General features: G+C 39.4%; 1 protein-coding gene across 3 annotated transcripts in view; it reads right to left on the minus strand.

The window, feature by feature from the left end:
- The window catches only part of jmjd8 (jumonji domain containing 8), a 35,141-nt gene that overhangs the window by 4,723 nt on the left and 7,471 nt on the right, over positions 1-22,947 (minus strand). For 2 of the 3 annotated variants that reach the window (XM_063059171.1, XM_063059170.1), the window contains exons 2-6: positions 18,686-18,775; positions 10,363-10,411; positions 6,513-6,609; positions 1,983-2,051; positions 180-299 (exon numbers count right to left, since the gene is read on the minus strand). In XM_063059171.1, the coding sequence (XP_062915241.1) occupies positions 180-299; positions 1,983-2,051; positions 6,513-6,609; positions 10,363-10,411; positions 18,686-18,775 (425 nt within the window). Of the gene's footprint in view, positions 1-179; positions 300-1,982; positions 2,052-6,512; positions 6,610-10,362; positions 10,412-16,617; positions 16,764-18,685; positions 18,776-22,947 lie in introns of all 3 variants that reach the window. The other variant, XM_063059172.1, reaches the window with a different exon arrangement.

Raw genomic sequence — 22,947 nt, forward strand, 5'->3', positions numbered from 1 at the left:
CTCCCTCTTGTTGTTGTCACCCTCTGCGTGTCCCACTAGAACCACCTTGTTTACATAGAAACTACGTCCAGTTTGTGTGCACAGATCCTATAGAAATGTCCTCTATGGTGTATTTTTACTTTTGTAGAAATGCAACTTTTACACATTGAATACCAGGAGTGTTGAAGCTATGGACTAACCAGCTATCCCAAAACTGTAAGCTCCTTTGGTTCCAGGGAGTTGGTATGGAGGCTGGATGTATGTTCTGAAGAGAGAGTCCCATTCTGTAAAATTGTTATCTCCAAAAAAGTATAGTGTATCTGTTCAAACAAAATTTTAAAAAAATTAGTAGCTCATGAGCAAACTTTGATCCCACTGTAACCATCCATGGAAATATTGTATTTAGTTTTTTATAAAATGCTTGCGTTAAGCCTGGAGCCTAGTTACAAATAGCTTCAGTTCCCCCGAAGGCAGTAAGTCCCTTACCTTGACCAGCTGAAGTGCTTCCCTGCACAAAAAAAATCTGAAAGAGGTCTCAACTCAGGCTGTTCTCAGTTTGAATCTTCAGTGCTAAAAATGGTATTGAGTGAGGGTTGGAAAGTAGATTTTTTTTAAAACATGCCTTTATGTGGAAACAAAAGTAATTCATTTTCATCTTTTGAGATAGTTCTCTTTAAAAGTGGAGGCACAAATAGAGTGCAAATGCAGGAAATCTGGAGCAACTCAGAATACTGGAGAAACTGCATGTTAAGCAGCTTCAATGGAGGAAAATGTACAGTCAATGTTTTGAGTTGAGACTCTTTGTTAGGACTGGGCAGAAAAAAGAGAAACAGTCTAAAAGGGTGAGAGGTGGGGGAAGAGTGGAAAGTAAAAAGCTGAGGTGATAGGTGGAAAAGACAAAGGACTGGAAAAAATAGAATTTGATAGGTCATGGAAAAAAAGTAAGGGGAAATGGAGGGTGGAATCTGTAGGTGATGGATAGATCAAGGGGATAGGGAAGGAGCAGGAGCAGAGGTGATGAAGTCAGTGGGATAAGGGAAAAGAAAAAGGAGATAAAAGAGAGTGGTTACTGAAACTTAGTAGTCTTCAATCTGAGGGCATGAACATAGATTTCTCTAAAACGGAATATCAGGTGCTATTCCTGTGGCCTCATTAGGGCATGGGAAAGGGAAGTGGAATTAAAATGGCTGGCCACCAGCAGATCCTGGCTATAGCAGTGGCCGGAGCGAAGGTGATTGACAAAATGATTCCCCAGTCCGTGTGGGGTCTTACTAACGTAGAGGAGGCCGCACCGGATGTAATAAAGTATACTGATGAATTCACATGTGAAAATACTGCCTCTCCTGCAAGTCCTGAGTGATAATGAAAGAGGTGGTGTAGGGGCAGATGTATCACTTTGTGCAGTTGCAGGTACAAGTCCTTTGAGGGGTATCAATTAATGCCCCACTTAACAGGGATGGAGCTCTCCTTGTCCTTACCTGATACCCACAGGCCTCTGCACCCAAATATTCTCCGCAACTTCTGCATTCTGACTTCCACCCTGCAGTTCCTCTACCTATCTCCTTCCCTTTATTCTATGGTTCAATGTCCCATCTTGACTTAATCAGATTCCATTTTCTTCAGCCCTTCATATTTCCATCACCTCTCAGCTTCCTGCATTATTCCCACTCTACCCTCCAGCACCTAACTTTCCCCTGCACCTGGATTCACTTGTCTCCTACCATCTCTTGTTTCACCCCTCCCCCACCCTTTTATACTGGCTACCTCTCCCCTCTTTCTTTACAATCCTGACAAAAGGGCTCAACCCAAAAAATCAATTTCCTTCCATAAATACTGCCTGCCCTACTGAGTCCCTCCAGCATTTTGTGCATTGCTCTTTAAAAGTGGAATTTGAGATGACTTGTCATAGGATCAGATGTGAATGATATTTTATTATTGATAAACGTTTTGACAAGTTTGGAGCTGTTGACTGCATTACCAGATAAGTTTTTAAAAAAACTCACCACTACCCAAAGAATCCAAAGGCTGAGGCTTCATTATGTTCTTGACATACTCTTTAAAAGGAACATCAACTGTGAGAAAAGAAGGAAATTGATTTAACTATCGAAAGACAACTGCAGAACAAGCAAATACAGTTAACATGGCATTGTTTCACCAACACCTACATCTTGAATGGTGATGACCTGGAAGTAGTTCCTGTGGTGTGTTCCATTCAGCTAAGCCTTGTACATGGGACAGAATGCAAATTAGGAGAAATAAATTGGATTCATTAAATAAACTGAGCAAAGAGATTGGTGGCCTAAATGGTTGACAAAGGATGTTCTTTGGCTTGATAACATTAATTTTTATGACAAATGCACTACTTGTGATGATCCTCAACTGTCTAAATTTTACAATATTGTTTGTATTTTGAACAGATAATGCTCAAGTCCATTAGCACTGGTGAATATTTCAAGAGGTGGTCGTCCCACAGTTCAACAGTGCAGGCTGAACATAACTAGATAACTGCCAGGCAGACAAGATAAAACAAGCAGATAGTCCAGAAGCGTTCTCCCCACCCAAAGAGTATATCTTGCTCTCCGAACAGATCAATCCTTTCCCAGATTACAAACACCTGATTTATACATGTCTGTACCGTCCAGCCACCATAACATTGTTAAATTCAAAAGTCTAAATTCAAACATACAGAACGTACATATGTTCCCATGAACAGCAGAACTAGGTTCTTTCAATTCTTCTTCAGTCTAATATACTTTCAATGCCATTCATTACAATACTGTATGATTACCTCATCAAGTGATATTTGTGTACTTTCCAAGTTGTGGATAAAATTGACTTATCTTTAAAACAGAACCCGTTTGTTACCCAGGGATAGCCCATCTTGGGTTTTGAAGACTGTTACTGAAGGCGGCTCCCTGGGCAGTGTAGGCACAGTCAAGAGCACAGCACCATAGATGGCAGAATTGAATAGGGCAGGAGGAGAAAAGTCTTGAGATCAATAGGTACATGATACTCTATAGTACAAAAAACTGACAGAAGATTCTGTGGCCACAGGACTAATTCCAGGATAGCGTGTTGCTTCCCTGCTGCTTGATATTGTTGATATCAGCCAGTAGCTGCAGTACATTCTGAACAGGAGAGGGTAAATAACTAGAGACCATGGTCCAACAATATAGGGATCATATCCTGTTGCATTTCAAGAAGCACAAGTTCAAAAATAACAATCTCCAAATTTATTTAGTGAGTGATGCCAGTGAGTACAAAAACAAGTAGGAGGATGGTGAAGATGAATGCAGTACTGAGAGATGGTGCACGAGGAGGGCTTTTGAACTCCGAAGCAATGCGGTTGTTTGTGAGGAAGGTGGGATCTGTACAGTCCGGATAGAAGCACCTTACAGGCCCCAGACCAATATCCTTATGGACTGGATTGCTATTGCTGTAGGAGTGTAAAAGTGTAAAACTAGTTTGGTAAGTGGATAGAAAGCTGAGTTGGGGTTCAAAAGAGAGAAAGGCAGAACTGGAAACTGTACAAAAAAATTATTAGCAGTTTGGAAGGCAGGACAAGCAAAGGTTGGAAAGTAGAAAGGTATCAGGCTGTGCTTAACAGAATGCATTTAGTGAACAAGGCACGTGAACTGAAGCCATTGAAAACATAATACTTTAGCTAGGACAGACAAGAGGAGCAGGATTGACATCAAGATGAAGTTTGCAGATGATATTAAAATTAGCTGTACTGTTGATAAGAAGGAAGATTATAGGTTGCAAAAAGATACAGATGGTTTGATCAGTTAGACATTAAAGTACCACCTATGGTGCTCACCACATTGCATATGCTCTAGTCTTATCATGTTGCTTCTACAGAGAATCTTGCCAAGACTACAACATTTTTGATATGAGGAAAGAATGGCTATGATGTTGTTTTCTTTGGAACAGAAAAAATTGAGGAAAAGTTAATTAGGGTGTATGTAGTTATGATAGGACTAGATACAGTAAATAGGAAAGATTTTTTCTAAGCAGGTTGGTCAATCATTAGGTGTGTTCATTTAAATTACTGATCAAAAGAGCAAATAATTAAGAACTTTTTCACTCAATGTGATAGGAGTTTTTACACGTTATAGAAATAGAAGCCTCATATTTGAAGAGAACTTGTTTGTGCATTTGAAGAACTGTAAATTGCAAGGATATATACAGTTGCAAAAAAAAGTTTGTGAACCTGTTACAATTACATGGTTTTCTTCATTATTTACTCAAAATATGGTCTGATCTTCAACTATGTCACAATAATAGACAAACACAATCTGCTTAAACTAATAACACACAAAAAATCTGTACTTCTCAGTACTGAGTACACCATTTGAACAATCATAGTCTAGGTTCAATAAAGTATGTGAATCTCTGGGTAATGCCTTCTACAAAAGCTATTTGGAATCAGGTGTCTCAATCAATGAGATGAGATTGGAGGTGTGGGTTGTAGAGGTGCCCTGCCCTTTAAAAAAGACACACAAAGTCAGGTTACTGACACAGGCTACGCTTCTCAAGAAAGATCTGTTTATGTGCACCATGCCTCGATCAAAACAACTTTCAGAGGACCTTAAAAGACGAATTGTAGAGATGTAGGGAGCTAGAAAAAGGTATAAAACACGTTTCTAAAGACCTGAGTGTTTATCAGTCCACAGTAAGAGAAATTGTCTCCAAATGGAGGTAATTCAGTACTGCTGCTACTCTCGCTTCGAGTGAGTATCCTACAAAGGTCACATCAAAAGCACAATGTGTAATGCTGAAGGAGGTGAAAAAGAACCCAAGGGTAATAGCAAAGGACCTGCGGAAATCTCTAGAACTTGCTAAAGTCTCTGTTCATGTGTCCACTACAAGAAAAGCACTGAACAAGAATGGTGTTCATGGAAGGACACCACAAAAGAAACCACTGCCCTCCAAAAAACATTTCTATACATCTCAAGTTTGTGAAGACCACCTGGATGCGCCACAATACTTCTGGGACAATATTCCGTGCTCAGATGAAATAAAAGTTGAACATTTTGGCAGAAAGGTACACTGCTATGTTTGGAGGAAAAAGGGCACTGCACACCAAAATCTCATCCTAACTGTGAAGCACGGTGGAAGAAGCATCGTGGTTTAGGGCTGCTTTGCTGCCTCAGGGCCTGGACAGCTTGCAATTATTGAAGGAACAATGAATTCAAAATTGTATCAAGACATTTTACAGGAGAATGTCAATGAATGTCTGTCTCCTGAAGCTTAATAGAAGTGGATGATGCAACAAGACAATGATCCAAAAGACAAGAGTAAATCAACAACAGAATGGTTTAAAAAGAAGAAAATGTGTGTTTTGGAATGGTCAAGTCAGAGTCCAGATATTAACCCAATTGAGATTCTGTGACATGACCTGAAGGGTGCTGTTCATGCAAGGTATCCCAGAAATACTGATGAACTGAAAGAGTTTCGTATGGAAGAATGGTCTAAAATTCCTCCAAGCTGATGTGCAGGACTGATCAACAGTTACTGGAAATGTTTGGTTGAAGTTATTACTGTATGGAGGGGGGCGGGAAGGAGGGGTGTCACACCAGTTACTGAAAGCAAAAGTTTACACACTTTTTTCAACAAATACACATGATATGGGATAATTTTCCTCAATAAACAAATGAGCAAGTATAATTTTTTTGTGTTATTTAATCGGGTTCTCTTTATCTAGTTTTAGGACTTGCGTGAAGATCTGTTCACATTTTAGGTCAAGTTTATGCACTAATAGAGAAAATTCTACAGGGTTCACAAACTTACTAACACCACTGTACCTATTGTTGGAAGGTGGAAACAGACTGGATCGCTATTTTTCAACTGGTATGAACATAAAGTCATAGAGTTATCCAACACAGCAGAAAAACCCTTCGGCCCAACTCGTCCATGTTACACTAGTTGTCTACCTGAACTAGTTCCATATCCCTCTAAACTTTTCCTATATTATAATTGTACCTGCCTCTACAACTTCTTCCAACTGTTTGATCCATATACCCATCACCCCCAGGTTCCTTTTAAACCTTTTCCCTCTCACCATAAGCCTATGTCCTACAGTTTTAGATTCCCCTCCACAAGAAAAAGTTTGTGACATTACCTCCTGTGTTGCAAATTTTCTATAATTATTTTTCTACATATTGCATGGCAAGGACATTCATAATCTTAGGAATTTGTAGTTCGGGAGTCCATTTCATTCAGAAAGAGTCAAAAGGGAACTTTTTTGCTTCATCCCATGTTCTTACTTCTGGTCTATGGCTTTACAAATTACAGCATGCCAACTGCCACACTATTTATAGTAGTTCCTTGATTAACCTGTAGTTGAGACATGTTTTATAGAATTCCTGTAGCTCTCTGTTATAGTGGTTAGACCAGGAGAGGCCAATGAGATGAATTAACCCACAGAATTATGAACATTAGTGAATATAGTATTACCTAATAAAGAAAACAATAAGACATTTGTAAACATTATATTTTAGAAGATTAGGTAAGATATTTAATAAAAGTACCTTTCTGATAGGAGTAAGTGTTTGCTGTGCTCAATCTCACCAAATGATTTCCAAACTTCTGCAGAAGCCTTTGCTTAGAGCAGAGAGCCCTGAAATGCTGCAAAATACAAACACAAAAAATACTTATCCACAGTAACACACACAAGATGCTGGAGGAACTCAGCAGGTCAGGCAGCATCTAGGGAAAGGAATGAGTTGATGTTTTGGGCCAAGACTCCTCAACAAAATACATTTTTGCATTGTGGTTGACTGTGCCATTTCATTTTATCCAGGTATATTACTAATCCAGTATGCATTATTAATGAATGTTGTTGGCTTAATAATGCCATTGCTATTTTTCAACACTACAGGACGTGGAACAATAGACTGGCCTGCAAAGGAATAACAGGCTATTTTTTTAATTGAGCACTGATAATATAAATCTCACGACTGTAGTTTGAGATTAAAAATTGAACACAAGATTAAATTAGAGTCTTGAGCGCAATCAGATGACTAGGATAAGCAATTACATGTGTTTTCAGTAGCAAAGCAACAATCAGCAGGTGGGTAGTATGATGGCTTGGTTCTGACTGCAACTTGAATAAGTCCAAGGAAACTGGACGTCATTTCATGAAAACAAAAGGAAAAACACTCATTCCTGTTTCAGAGCCGCCAGCATTGCAGTACATCATGGGAGAAATACAGATAATCTTCTGTAGTTCCAATAATTTGTCTGAAGCCAATGCGCACCTCAACCAATGTTTGTCCTGAAACCAACACCTCGGAGTTGAAAGACTTGTCATTGTTTTCACTGGCAATAATATTTTGTGGCACATATGGTTACATGTTCAGAGAACTAAAATTATAATGTACTTAAGAGATCATTTGTAATATATGAAGTATTTTGGATAATTTCCAAGAGTTCTTATCTCCACATAACACAAATGCAACTTTTATTTTCTTCCAGGCAGAGAAAAAAGTTTGAGTAGAATGTTATTGTTGTGATTTGAAAAAGCCACCTGAAAACTGAAAGAATGTCATTCAGGAAAGTACATAAAACATAGAAAAGTACAGCACAGTACAGGCCCTTCGGCCCACAATGTTGTGCCAACCCTCAAACCCTGCCTCCCATATAAGCCCCCACCTTAAATTTCTCTATATACCTGTCTAGTAGTCTCTTAAACTTCACCAGTGTATCTGCCTCCACCACTGACTCAGGCTGTGTATTCCATGCACCAACCACTCTCTGAGTGAAAAACCTTCCTCTAATATCCCCCTTGAACTTCCCACCCCTTACCTTAAAGCCATGTCCTCTTGTATTGAGCAGTGATGCCCTGGAGAAGAGGCGCTGGCTATCCACTCTATCCATTCCTCTTATTATCTTGAACACCTCTATCATGTCTCCTCTCATCCTCCTCCTCTCCAAAGAGTAAAGCCCTAGCTCCCTTAATTTCTGATCATAATGCATACTCTAAACCAGGCAGCATCCTGGTAAATCTCCTCTGTACCCTTTCCAATGCTTCCACATCCTTCCTATAGTGAGGCGACCAGAACTGGACACAGTACTCCAAGTGTGGCCTAGCCAGAGTTTTATAGAGCAGCATCATTACATCGCGACTCTTAAACTCTATCCCTCGACTTATGAAAGCTAACACCCCATAAGCTTTCTTAACTACCCTATCCACCTGTGAGGCAACTTTCAGGGATCTGTGGACATGTACCCCCAGATCCCTCTGCTCCTCCACGCTACCAAGTATCCTGCCATCTACTTTGTACTGTCTTGGAGTTTGTCCTTCCAAAGTGTACCACCTCACACTTCTCCGGGTTGAACTCCATCTGCCACTTCTCAGCCCACTTCTGCATCCTATCAACGTCCCTCTGCAATCTTTGACAATCCTCTACACTATCTACAACACCACCAACCTTTGTGTCGTCTGCAAACTTGCCAATCCACCCTTCTACCCCCACATCCAGGTCATTAATAAAAATCACGAAAAGTAGAGGTCCCAGAACAGATCCTTGTGGGACACCACTAGTCACAATCCTCCAATCTGAATGTACTCCTTCCACCACGACCCCCTGCCTTCTGCAGGTAAGCCAATTCTGAATCCACCTGGCCAAACTTCCCTGGATCCCATGCCTCCTGACACTCTGAATAAGCCTACCGTGTGGAACCTTGTCAAATGTCTTACTAAAATCCATATAGATCACATCCACTGCACTACCCTCATCTATATGCCTGGTCACCTCCTCAAAAGATCTCAGGCTTGTTAGACACGATCTGCCCTTCACAAAGCTATGCTGACTGTCCCTGATTAGACCATGATTCTCTAAATGCCCAGAGATCCTATCTCTAAGAATCTTTTCCAACAGCTTTCCCACCACAGCCGTAAGGCTCACTGGTCTATAATTACCCGGACTATCCCTACTACCTTTTTTGAACAAGGGGACAACATTCGCCTCCCTCCAATCCTCCAGTACCATTCCCGTGGACAACGAGGACACAAAGATCCTAGCCAGAGGCTCAGCAATCTCTTCCCTCGCCTCGTGGAGCAGCCTGGGGAATATTCCGTCAGGCCCCGGGGACTTATCCGTCCTAATGTATTTTAACAGCTCCAACACCTCCTCTCCCTTAATATCAACATGCTTCAGAACATCAACCTCACTCATATTGTCCTCACCGTCATCAAGTTCCTTCTCATTGGTGAATACCGAAGAGAAGTATTCATTGAGGACCTTGCTCACCTCCATAGCCTCCAGGCACATCTTCCCACCTTTATCTCTAATCGTTCCTACCTTCACTCCTGTCATCCTTTTTTTCTTCACATAATTGAAGAATGCCTTGGGGTTTTCCTTTACCCTACTCGCCAAGGCCTTCTCATGCCCCCTTCTTGCTCTTCTCAGCCCCTTCTGAAGCTCCTTTCTTGCTTCCCTATATTCCTCAATAGACCGATCTGATCCTTGTTTCCTAAACCTCATGTATGCCGCCTTCTTCCACCTGACTAGATTTTCCACTTCATTTGTCACCCATGGTTCGTTCACCCTACCATTCTTTATCTTCCTCACCGGGACAAATTTATCCCTAACATCCTGCAAGAGATCTCTAAACATCGACCACATGTCCGTAGTACATTTCCCTGCAAAAACATCATCCCAATTCACACCCGCAAGTTCTAGCCTTATAGCCTCAAAATTTGCCCTTCCCCAATTAAAAATTTTCTTGTCCTCTCTGATTCTGTCCTTTTCCATGTTAATGCTAAAGGCCAAGGAGTGGTGGTCACTGTCCCCCAGATACTCACCCACTGAGAGATATGTGACCTGACCCGGTTCATTACCTAGTACTAGATCTAGTATGGCATTCCCCCTAGTCGGCCTGTCCATATACTGTGAAAGGAATCCGTCCTGGACACAATTAACAAATTCTGCCCCATCTAAAGTAGATTATCAATTCCTCAAAGAAGGAATTTTCCTGTAACAAGCTCGGTCTAGTGCCAAAAGTAGTTGTTGGGCCTCAAAGCAGAGGACATGACAGGTCTAGGCAGTGCCCTTCAGGAAATGTGCATGTCCTCTGAGTCAAACTAGAAAAGTTTTTCTCACAATTGGACTGAAACAGATAGTTATTCTCCATACAACTCGGAGGTTTAACAGGTGTTCAATATCATGAAAAGTTTTACTCGAGTAAACAGGGATCAGTATCTGGAAGGCAAAAACATAAGGCAAATAGTAAATTAACCAAAAGCAACACAAAAACAAACTCTGAGTCAAATTATTCTTTTCCCAAGAACACACACACATGAAATAGAGCACTTCAAAATGCAGCTTTTCATTGAGTTATATTTGGTCAGAAAATAGCACATTGAATGTCACTCACCTCATTCTGTGGGAATCCTCGAAGAATAACTGGCCTTGAATATGCATACCTGTAAGATGTGGACATATTTACCTTTTTGCTTTAGGTTAGAATTATAAACATTTTACCTCTTTGGCTGCTATGTATGAGAAGGGATGGGATGTCTTAAGTTTAAATCAATGTTCCCAATACTAACTGAGCTTCACACACAACACGCTGGGGGAACTCAGCAGGTCGGGCAGCATCCGTGGAAACGATCAGAACGTCTCGGGCCGGAACCTTTTGTCCAGACTGAAGAGGGAAGGGGCAGAGACCCTATAAAGAAGGTGTGGGGAAGGTGGGAAGGAGAAGGCTGGTAGGTTCCAGGTGAAAAACCAGTAAGAGGAAAGATAAAGGGGTGGGGGAGGGGATAGGCAGGAGAGGTGAAGAAGGGATAGGGGAAAGCACAATGGGTAGTAAAAGGAGGCGGAACCATGAGGGAGGTAGTAGGCAGCTGGGGGAGGGGGCAGAGTGAAACTGGGATAGGGGAAGGGGGGGGGGGAATTACCAGAAGTTGGAGAATTCTATGTTCATACCAAGGGGCTGGAGACTACTCAGACGGTATATGAGGTGTTGCTCCTCCAACCTGAGTTTAGCCTCATCATGGCAGTAGAGGAGGCCATGTATGGACATATTCAGATTGGAGGAGCAACACCTCATATGCTGTCTGGGTAGTCTCCAGCCCCTTGGTATGAGCGTTGAATTCTCCAGCTTCCGATAATTCCCTCCTCCTATCCCAGTTTTACTCTGCCCCCTCCCCCAGCTGCCCACTACCTCCCTCATGGTTCCGCCTCCTTCTACTAACCATCATGTTTTCCCCTATTCCTTCTTCACCTTTCCTGCCTATCCCCTCCCTGCTTCCCCTCCCCCACCCATTTATCTTTCCCCTTACTGGTTTTTCACCTGGAACCTACCAGCCTTCTCCTTCCCACCCTCCTCTCACCTTCTTTATAGGGCCTCTGCTCCTTCCCTCTTCAGTCCTGACGAAGGGTTCCGGCCCGAAATGTTGACTGATCGTTTCCACAGATGCTGCCCAACCTGTTGAGTTCCCCCAGTGGGTTGTGTGTGTTGCTTTGACCCCAGCATCTGCAGAGTATTTTATGTTTACTAACTGAATTTACTCTGGCAGTTGAATTTACTGATAAGTAGCATAGCAAGACTAACCATTTTCAAATATGTAGGCAATAAAATTCAAACACAAGACACCATGAATTGTTCCCAAATCCCCACTCAGCCCTTTCCTCAATTGAAATTTATTTTCCTGAGGAAGAAATCATTGTCCTGGCTTTAGACACATTGCAAACTATTTCCTGAGAAAACATTTGCTGATTTTGGCAACAATTGCCATCATTTAGGTTGCTAAGTCCCTAATAAATCATTGGCGAAATGGTAGCTAAGTTTTCTGGAGTACAATTTTTACCATAACATTGCATATTAAAAATAATCTGGTTGAAGACCAATATTGATCCTGTCAATAACAACATGTGAAAAGCATCTCATGTTTTCACTTTTCAAAGGATCTTGAACTATTCCCTTGATTTCCAATTAACACAAAATATTATTTTACTGACTTAATGCCAGAATTCATATAGGAGCAGGAGCGAGCCATTTGGTCCCTTGGCCCTGCTCTGCCATTCAACAAATTGATGCTGATCCTTTACTTCAGCACATAGTCCCATTAGCCCTGAAATCCATCCTCAGAAATCAAAGACTGAGTTTCCATCCCTTTGCAGGTAGAGAAATCAAACAATTTATGAGCCTCTTAGTAGAGCAGTATCACTTTATTTCAGTCTTGGAACAGTTGATCTCTTGCTGAACTATGTTCCTGGTTCACGACATCTAGCTACCGGATACATCTTTTCTGCATCCACCTTTAGAACCCCTCAAAGAATTGTTGTACTCCTTCAATGCCAAGCAAAAACTTTTCTTTAGGTAAGGAGACCTAATATGTACACAAAACTTTAGGTGCAGTCTCACCAGGGCCCTATTCAACTGCAATAAGAAAGCTTCACTCTTGTATTCAAATCCTCTAGTAATGATGGGCAACATGTCATTTCTCTTCCTGACTGCCTGCTGCTACTACTACATATTAGCTTTTTGGAGGACTTCCGGTAGTGCTCATGGAGTGAAGTCGCGATCTTGACTCGCTCCATTACCTCTGAGTTTTTCTTCTTATGATCAGCTATATTTTAATTAACCATTAAGGCATCAACTGAAACAAATTGGGCTCTTCGATAATTGGATGCGTTTAAGGTCTGCTATGTCTAAGAATGGAAAAAACGGGAAGGATGGCAAACCTCCGGTTAGACCGAAAGGTACCGATTTCCCTCCGACTGAACCACCGGTGACTTTGAAAGCTATATCGGAGCTAATTCAAAGGGAAATTTCAACCTCTGTTACGGAGCTGATTCGTGCGGAAATTTCAACTAGTTTCCAGAAAATTGCCGATTCAATCGAGAAGATACAGATATCTATTACGGAACATCAGTCGGCTATATCTGATCTTCAAAAATCCACGTAACAAAGTGAGCTCAAGATGGAGAAAATCGAAGAAACAATTAATGTAATGAAGAAGAAACTCGACTTTCTGACCTTTAAAAACTCTGACTTAGAATCCAGAATGTGACGGCAGAATCTTCGAATGATTGGGGTGCGTGAAGCTGTTGAATCCGATAACCCTATGAAGTATTTTTCTCAACTTTTAAAAGATGCATTTCCTACTGTATTTCCTGACCAACCACCATTATTGGATTGTGTTCACAGAGTTCCATCATACTCGCCTAGGTCAGATAAACCTAGACATGTCATTTTACGTTTTCATTACTTTCAAGACAAGGAGAAACTGTTTCGTTTCGTTCGATCTAAAGGTTACATTGATTTTCTGGATCTTAAGTTCCGATTCGTGGAGGATTTCAGTAAACCAATCTGGGATCAACGGGTTCGTTACAGATCTGTGATGTCGGAACTCTACAAGATGGATTTAAAACCAGCGCTGCTTTACCCTGCACGTCTAAGGATTCGTACGTTGGATGGAGCCCTTCGTTTTTTTGAATCTCCATCAGATGCCCAGAGTTATCTGGATCAATTTTCACCTTCAACATCTTAATCGTAATTTTTTAACTATCTCCGTTGATCGGAGGTTGTGAATTTGTTGGTCTTAATTTTTTTTTTGCCCTATATGGACAGAAAAGTTTATTTTTGATTATTTAATATGGTTGCTAAACTTTCTTTTTAACTGCATCATTTCTTTCTTTTTCCCAGGGGATTCTGGGTGGTTATTTCCTCTCTGTCATTTTACGTATTTCCTTTGTGGCCTTAAATTTTGTAGTTTTTTTAAATCTATTTTGTTTTGTAGGTTTTTATAACTAGTTTATGTTAATAATCTCATTTTTTTTTGTTTTGTTTACTCATGGGTCTGGGGTTTATTGTGGTTTTTTTTATATTTTCTGGCTTTTATTCTGTTATATTATGTGTTTATTTTAATTGAGTTATTTTTTTTATTCTTTTACTGTTTTATAATCAGCTGATCTTTTTTATATTTACACTTTTTTTAGTGAGCGTATACCGGAAGTCATGGGGGTAGTTTTAGTACTTGCTTCTTTCGGGCTGGTCTGCGTTAGATTTAGCTTTGGGGTCATGGGGTGGGGGGGGGTGGTGGGAAGGGCTTCACGTTTTAGTTTCCTTCTTCTTGGGCTATATACATTATTGAAGTATTGGTTGCGTTCTTCTTCCCGGTATCTCTTGTATGTTCTGTTCCCTTTCCGGGTTCGTGGGTCGAGCCTATCGTCAATCCTCCTTGTTGCGGGTTGACTTTAGGGGTTATGGAGTCTATTATTAATTTTGTCTCCTGGAATACTAATGGTCTTAATCATCCTATTAAAAGGAAAAAAGTTTTTAAAGTGTTCTGGAGACTTAAAGCACAAATTTTAGTTTTACAAGAGACCCATGTGCGGAGGGGGGACAGACTACGTTTTTTTAAATTCTGGAAGGGATAACAGTTTCATTCGAACTCCAATGCTAAGATTTGAGGCGTCTCTATTTTTATAGACTCCTCAGTTACTTCTATACAACATGATATTATTTCTGATCCGAATGGTTGATTTCTATTGGTTAGTGGTCTACTATTTAATAAAAAGGTAGTTTTGGTTAATGTTTATGCTCCTAATATGGACTGTCCGGAATTTTATAAATCATTATTTAATCAGTTCCCGAATTTGAATGAGTTTTCATTGATCTGGGGCGGAGATCTTAATACCTGTCTGTCTCCAGCTTTGGACCGTTCGGCTCCACTACGGACCTTACCTAATAAATCTGCAACTTTGATTAATTCATTCCTTTCTGATTCTGGGTCAACGGACATTTGGCGTTTTTTGCATCCTCAGGAAAAAGATTTTTCTTTTTTTTCACATGTTCACTATTCCTATTCAAGAATTGATTATTTCTTTATTGATTCTCGTCTTATTTCTTCCGTGATTAAATGTGATTATGACTCTATAACCATTTCGGATCATGCTCCACTTAAGCTTTCTATTAAAATTCTGGCCAATGTACAAAATAATAGACAATGGCGTTTTAATTCGCTGTTGCTTCAGGACTCGGACTTTGTTAAATTTATGAATGAACAGATTGATCTTTTTTTTACAATTAACTATACAGAGGATATTTCTGTGAACATTCTTTGGGACACTTTTAAAGCTTATATTCGTGGTCAGATTATCTCGTATTCTGCTGCTTTGAGGAAGAAGCTGAAGCAGGAGGAGTTGGTAATTGTGGACAAGATTAAGGAAATTGATAAGAAATATGTTATAGCTCCTTCTGAGGAGTTATATAAACAAAGAACTGAACTTCAAATGGAACACAGTTTATTACTCTCGTCCTTGATTGTAAACCAATTAAAGAAAACAAGAAGTGAATTTTATGTACACAGTGACAAAATTGGCAAACTGTTGGCTAATCAACTGAAGTCTAATTATGCTCAATCTCAAATTAATCAGATTTATAACCAAAATGACCGACTGATACTTGATCATGTGGGGATTAATCAAACCTTCTGTGATTTTTATTCTTCCTTATATCAATCAGAGTCTCCTCGAGATTCTAAATATAAGAATGATTTTTTAGATAATCTAGACTTCCCTGAGATTTCACAGGATATGTCTTCTATGTAAGGTACTCCAATTACCACGGATGAGATTAAGAATGTTATTTTCTCTATGAATTTGGGGAAAGCTCCTGGCCCTGATGGGTTTACCGTAGAATTTTATAAATGTTTTGCTCCTTCATTAATCCCTTGGTTCTGTAGGGTTTTTCAGGCTTCATTAAAACTTGGTAAACTTCCTGAATCTTTCAATAGAGCGTCAATTTCTCTAATATTAAAGAAGGATAAAGATCCTGCTCAATGTGCATCTTATAGACCAATATCTTTATTAAATGTTGATTCTAAAGTTTTTTCTAAGTTATTAGCAAATAGATTAGAAAAAGTACTTCCTTCTATTATTTCGGAAGACCAAACAGGTTTTATTAAAGGTCGTTACTCTTTTTATAATATTTGCACACTGTTAAATATTGTTTATACTCCCTCACAAAATGTTCCTGAGTGTGTTATCTCATTAGATGCTGAGAAAGCTTTTGATAGAGTAGAATGGCCTTATTTATTTAAGGTGCTTGAAATGTTTAATTTTAGCTCGAAATTTATATCCTGGATTAAACTGTTATATCATTCTCCTGTGGCCTCGGTCCGTACTAACTCTTTAAGTTCACCTTTTTTCCCTCTTTTTCGAGGTACTCGACAAGGTTGTCCTCTTAGTCCTTTATTATTTGATATTGCATTAGAACCTCTTGCAATTGCCATTCGAGAATCTCCAAATATTACTGGGATAACTTGGGGCTTAAAGTCCCATAAAATATCACTCTATGCTGATGACTTACTTTTATATATTTCTAATCCCCAAAAATCCATCCCGGCTGTTTTAGAGCTATTAGCACAATTTGGTCTTTTTTCAGGTTATAAATTAAATCTTAGTAAGAGTGAACTTTTCCCGATTAATAAACAACTTCCCTTATATTATAACTTTCCATTTAAATTGATTAATAATTATTTTTCATATCTTGGGATTAAAATTACATATTAGCTTTTAGTGACCAAAGTACTTGGACATTTGAACATCAAATCTTTCTAATATCTCATCATTTTGAAAGAACATCAGTCACCCTGAATCTTCAACCAAAGTTGCTAACCTCATTTTTCCACAGTTCACCATCTGCTGTGTTGTTGTCTAATCTTTCAGCTTTTCTTCATGCTGCTGAAGCCTCTTTGTATCTTTAGTGCTCTCAATGCCATTTGGTTTCAGGTTGTCAGTAGACTTCGAAATGTCACATTTGTCCTATCAATCAAATTATTGGTATAGTCTGTAATTAGATGGGGTCCAAACAATTATCCCTGTGGCATCTCACTCATCACAATTTGCCAACCTCAAAAGAATCAGTATTTCTATGATTTGTTTTCTATTAATCAACTCTAAATCTACACTAATTCATTATCCCCAATTCTACATGCTCTAACCTCATTCAGCAACCTCCTCTTCAGACCTTATCAAGCTTTCTCAAAATCAACATGTACTGATACCCCTTCACCTATTTATCAGATACCTTCTCAGAGAACTTTGACAGATTAATCAAATATAATTTGGTTAATAAATCATAATTCTATGTTGTCTCTATCCACACATTAAAATAATGTGTGAACCTCACATCCTTTATTATACTGACTACCATTTTTGCAAGTACTGTTGGTCTAACAGGTTGGTTGTTTTCTGTTTACTCTTTCTCTCCTTTCTTAAATGGTGGGCTCACTTTTGCTACCCTGTAATCTGCAGGAACCAGAATCTATAGAATTTCAGAAGATGATAAGCTGAGCACCCATTATCTCCACAGATGTCTTTCAAAACTCTGTGATGTCGACCACTACACACTTTGTATTTAACAGTTTTCAGCCTCAGTGACATCCACAGTTATATTTCTTCATCAATTCCAACTTGTTTTTGCTTGGTTCTCCAATAATTCTAGTAGATTTTTTTGAAATCAAAGTATTGTTTAACTCCTCTGTCATGTCCCTATTTTCCATTGTGATCTCTCTATTCTTTGTAAGGAATTCATGCATTGTAGCTCCTAGATTCTATTTTTTCCCCCAATTTTTTTGCCAGCTTATTTTAATATTCCTAGTTTTCTTTTCCTTATTAAATTTCTTGGTCAACCTTTGTTAAAATATAAACAACTTTAACAGCAAAAAGACTCAGTTTCTTCTTGCAATTTAATGTACCTTTCCTTAGGAAAGTACAATCTTTAATCTCTCCATTTGCAGTTGGACCAATTTTTGTCCTTAAGGAATATATACTTCCAGTAAATACGGAAGCAAATGACTTGCCGTCATCTGTCTGCTTATATCCTTTAATATAGTTTCACATTCCACCCTACCCAAACTGTCCCTCATTACCTTCTGGATTTCAGACAAAATAAATCACTTCTGAATTTACATGTTAAGCTCTATAATATCATGGACAATCTTTAGTAGGGGCCCCATCTACATCTTCTATTTGGAATCCCATTAACAACTCTCATCAATTTATTGCCCTTTCTGTTTCTTAGTTTCATCCAAGCTGATAAGGTGACTGCTAGCACATGGGTAACAGTCAGTAATAAGGGTTTTACATGGATCTGTGGTTTGTGTATCTCATAAAATTTCAGGCTACTTTGGAAATTGTAAACTCTAATCAAGAAAAAAGTTTGGTGTGTATCTTGCTTAGATTGAATCCCAGTAGTTTAAATGTTATTTGCAGTCACTGGGCAAAATTCAATCTGTGGCTTGCGCCAAATTTCACAAATATTCCCAACCCTAGGGAATAAAGCAAATTATTTTGTCAAATAATTTTGTCCATAAATCATTCCACTGCTATGCCTTTTGTGCCTTTATTTTTCAACCTAGGGACACTGGCATAAAGAATTGCTTAAATTTTATCACCACATATTTCATTGGAAGTTTGCGGAAAACAAAGTGATTATTTGAGCAAAGGGTAATGACAATGCAGGGTAAAGATTACAGGAAATTATAAAAACTAGCTCAAGTCCCTCATGTATAATGCCCCAGAACATGCTGGAGATTTCCAGTATTTTGTCATTTTCCATCAGTTTCAAGGACAATAGGATGAGATGCCTGGAGCAGAAATGGCAATGTGGCCATGCTTTGATATCATCCAATCCTTAGTCCAGGAGGGAGGAGTGTGCACTACATTTGACTATGAAAACATACCGATGAATAAATTCAGAATAAGTCAAAGAGTCTCTCACTTCCACACTGCATGATCCTTTGCCAACCATCCGCATGGCGTGATCTGTATGCCTGCAAAAATTGAGGTGCAAAAAAAATGTTATGCACATTTCAATTGGCGATTGTGATTTAAATATTCAAAACTATATCAGCATACATGTGTCCCCTGCTTTTCAAACGTTCGCTTTACGAAACCTCACTGTTATGAAAAAAAAGCAGCGCGCGATACAAAGCCGCGCGCGCCCCGAGCAGCCGCTCTCCCCCGGATTCGGAATGGCATTCTCGCTGGCATTGCTTAAACATATGCCTGTGAGCAGCCATTTGCAAGATGAGTTCTATGGTATCGGAAGAGCCTGAAAGAGCTCGTAAGGGTGTTACACTTAGCGTAAAACTAGACATAATTAAGCGTTTCAATCGTGGTGAACGAAGTAAGGACAAGGTGAGTTTGGCTTGTGGAAGCTGACGAAGATGACGTTGAAGAGGTTTTGGCATCGCATGACCAAGAACTGATAGATGAAGAGCTAATGCAATTGGAAGAGGAAAAGATAACAATCGAAACCGAATGCAGTAGCGAACTGAACGTGAAGCAACTGCGTGAGAGTTTTGCTGCAATGATAAAGTATGACTTTAATTTTGAAAGGGTTCGTCAGTTTAGGGGATATTTGCAAGATGGTTTGAGTGCTTACAAAGAACTGTATGATAGAAAAATGCGCAAGGCTAGCAGTCAAGCAAGCCTTCCACATCAGCCACAGCAGACGATGAACCTAGACCTTTGATATCGAGGCAGGCAGACAAAGGAGAAGATGACCTGCCTGCTCTAATGGAAAAAGAAGACGAGATGACACCCCAAAGTCCCAACACCCCAAACCCCCAGGCCACGGACAGATACCGATTCGCGGAGAATGCAACAGTAGCCGGGAGGCACACAGCACATCTTTAAGAAAAAAGCCAAAATAAACATGCTAATTTATTAGGTGCCGCCCGACAAGTAATTGTCGGCCCAGATCAGAAGCGACGCAATCCACAATCGGCACTGACCTGGGCCGACAATTACGTGCCGGGTGGCACCTAATTCATTAGCATGTTTATTTTGGCTTTTTTCTTAAAGATGTGCTGTGTGCCTCCCGGCTACCGCTGGACCCCTGCGTGCCTCGCAGCAATGTATCGGTCGGCAGCACCACCCCAACCTGCGACAACTCAGCCTAACTCACCACCATCAAAGTGTGCTCGGTGCTGTCCCAATTCCGGTAAGTGACACTACACTGTACATACATTATTTCTACTTTATATCGGCTGTGTATTTTTACGTGTTATTTGGTATGATTTGGCAGCTTCATAGCTTAAAGGTTACTGGAGAGAGTGTTTTTGCCAACAGCACTTGCGCGAGATTTTCGCTACGGAGAACAGTGCAGCAATGATTGTGGAAAAGTATTTCTACTTTATATAGGCTGTGTATTTATCATATCATTCCTGCTTTTACTATATGTTACTGTTATTTTAGGTTTTATGTGTTATTTTTGGGTCTGCGAACGCTCACAAAATTTTTCTATATAAATAAATGGTAATTGCTTCTTCGCTTTACGACATTCCGGCTTACGAACCGTTTCATAGGAACGCTCTACCTACAGATGGCGGGGTAAACCTGTACAAGACTATAATATCATTTCAATTTATCTACTGAAGAACCATAGTTTTGAAAGATCTCAGAAAATAACTCTTGGATATTCAAAAATCTCAAATATCTGACACTTAAGGCTCAAAATCAAATCTGGAGCAAATTGATTTACTGCCAAATATTAAATTTCTATACATTGTTTGTTTTGATAAAGATATTCACATGGACATGCAGTCTATTGAGTACATTTCCGTTATTTAACACAAGCGTACGTGTATTATTTATTCAGCTTATGGGACCGGAACTATTTTCCTGTAATCAATCCTGTTTCCTAAATGCCACAGGCAAGGTATTCAAAGCAGCATTATGTAATAATCTGTCAGAGAACTGGTCTACGTCCAGGGGATTGTGACTCACTGATGCTGTGAAAAAAATTTAATTTTAATAGTTCCAAAAGATGTCAAAACATTTTGTTCCAAAAGCAGAGCAAGTTTCTCATTGCTTTTTCACAAATGTACAAAATCCTGTGACAAACGATGATGTTTAATTCTGACTATTGGACATTTATTATCTAAGCAAAATTGTAAATGATTTGACTAATCTCAGAATCAGGTTTAATATAACTGGCATATGTTGTAAAATTTGTTAACTTTGCGACAGCAGTACAATACATAATAGCGAACAAAACATCTGAATTACTGTAAGTATATATATAATAGTTAAATAAGTAGTGCAAATGAAAAGTAGAAACATTTCCTTTAAAATAACCACCAAAAAACTGCTGGTGTTGGAAATCTGAAATAAAATACAAACTGCTGGAAACACTCAGGACGTGGCTGAGCACATGAAAAGAGAAACAGGGTTAGCAAATCAGATCAAAGATCCTTTTATCAAAAGGGTTGCTCTTCCAAGGGCCTTCAGAGGCTGTAATTCATTTTGAGTTATAGTGAAAGGATGTGAAAAAGGGACTATATTAATGCAAGTCTTTTATTTATCTTTCTTTATAATGCATTTGCTTTTTCATTAGTTTTAACAGCACATTTTATGCTCCTTTTAAAATCTTACAGTTCAACATACATTTTCCAATGTTCAATCTATTCACATGCAAATGTCCTGCAATTTTAATTACATAATTGAATTTATTAGGGTAAAGTTTAATAACGGATTCAAAAATCTGATATATTAATTTGTTATCAAATGTAGCTGAACAGTTCTGTACTCCTTAAACCCAATCCTCAGTCTTGGTAGTTCCATGCACCTGACTGCTTTCGCATTCTAAAGGCCTTTATAGCACTAATCAAACACAACCTGATACTGAATCACATAAGTATATAATTGGACAGTTGATTCAAAGGGAGATTTTAAGCATGATCATAACAGTGTAAGAAATTGAATACTGGGCTTAGTTAGGGCCTAAAAGTTGTCAGTGGCAGGTGATAGTAAATCATGTGATTGAGCAGTGTGCCAACTGTCGGTCAGGCTGCATAGATTCATAGATGGCCCTTCAGCCTATCGATGCCAAAACCATTTAAACTGCCTACTGTCATCGACCTGCACCAAGATCATAGTGATCTATACTCCTACCATCCATATACCTATCCAAACTTTGTTTCAACATTGAAATCGAGCTCACTTGCACAATTTGTGCTGGCAGCTCGTTCCACACTCTCACAACCCTCTGTGTGAAGAAGTTTCCTCTCATGTTCCCCATAAAATTTTCACCTTTCACCTGTACCCCATGACCTCTGGTTGTAATCCCACCCAACCTCAGTGGAAAAAGCCTGCTTGCATTCACCCCTCAATTCTGTACACCTCCTATCAAATCTCCTCTCAATCTTCTACATTATAAGGAATAAAGTCCTAACCTATTCAATCTTTCCTTATACAATGACAATGTTAGTGCAAGATAGTGTCCATGAATATTGCAGGAGAATTACAGGAACAGGTACAGACCATTCACCTCTTTGAACCAGTGCCACTACATCTGTGGTTTTACTCTGTTCTCCCATTTTGTTCCATCAGCACACAAAGCTCTCGTTTTAAAACATCTGAATGTCTCTTGGAAATTTTCAAATGATCTGACATCAATAGCTTTCCTTGGGTTGGAGAAATGTTGCTTATTTCCAATATTCATGTATGAAGGACAATTTCAAATGTTCCAAAATGCTTGACAAAATATTATCAAAGTTTGATACTAACTACATCAAAAGCTTTATCAGGTAATGATTAAACAAATAGATTTTAGAATCCACCTAGAAAATGGGTGATGAGTAGTTACAGATTCCAGAGCTCAGGTGCTAGCAGAAGGCACTGCCACAGTAGCTCACAGAGATGTGCTTCACAGTTTGAGCAATGTCGGTTCAATTCTGACCTATGGTGTCGTCTGTGTGAAGCATGCATAATCTTCCTGGGTGATCAGGTTCTGTCCCACATCTGAATATAGACTGCTCATTTAATTTGCTGCTATAAACTGTCCCCAGTCTGTGGTAGAACCTAAGGAGTGGCAAGAGGAACAACAGGAGAATAAAATAGAACTAGCAGAATTGGGTGCCCAATAGTAAATGCAATAATCCACAGGAAGCTAAGAGTTGAGGAGCTAAGAACACAGAGGATTTTGAAACTGGTAGAA

Source organism: Mobula hypostoma, chromosome 9 (genome assembly GCF_963921235.1).
Source record: "Mobula hypostoma chromosome 9, sMobHyp1.1, whole genome shotgun sequence".
Classification (NCBI taxonomy): domain Eukaryota; kingdom Metazoa; phylum Chordata; class Chondrichthyes; order Myliobatiformes; family Myliobatidae; genus Mobula; species Mobula hypostoma.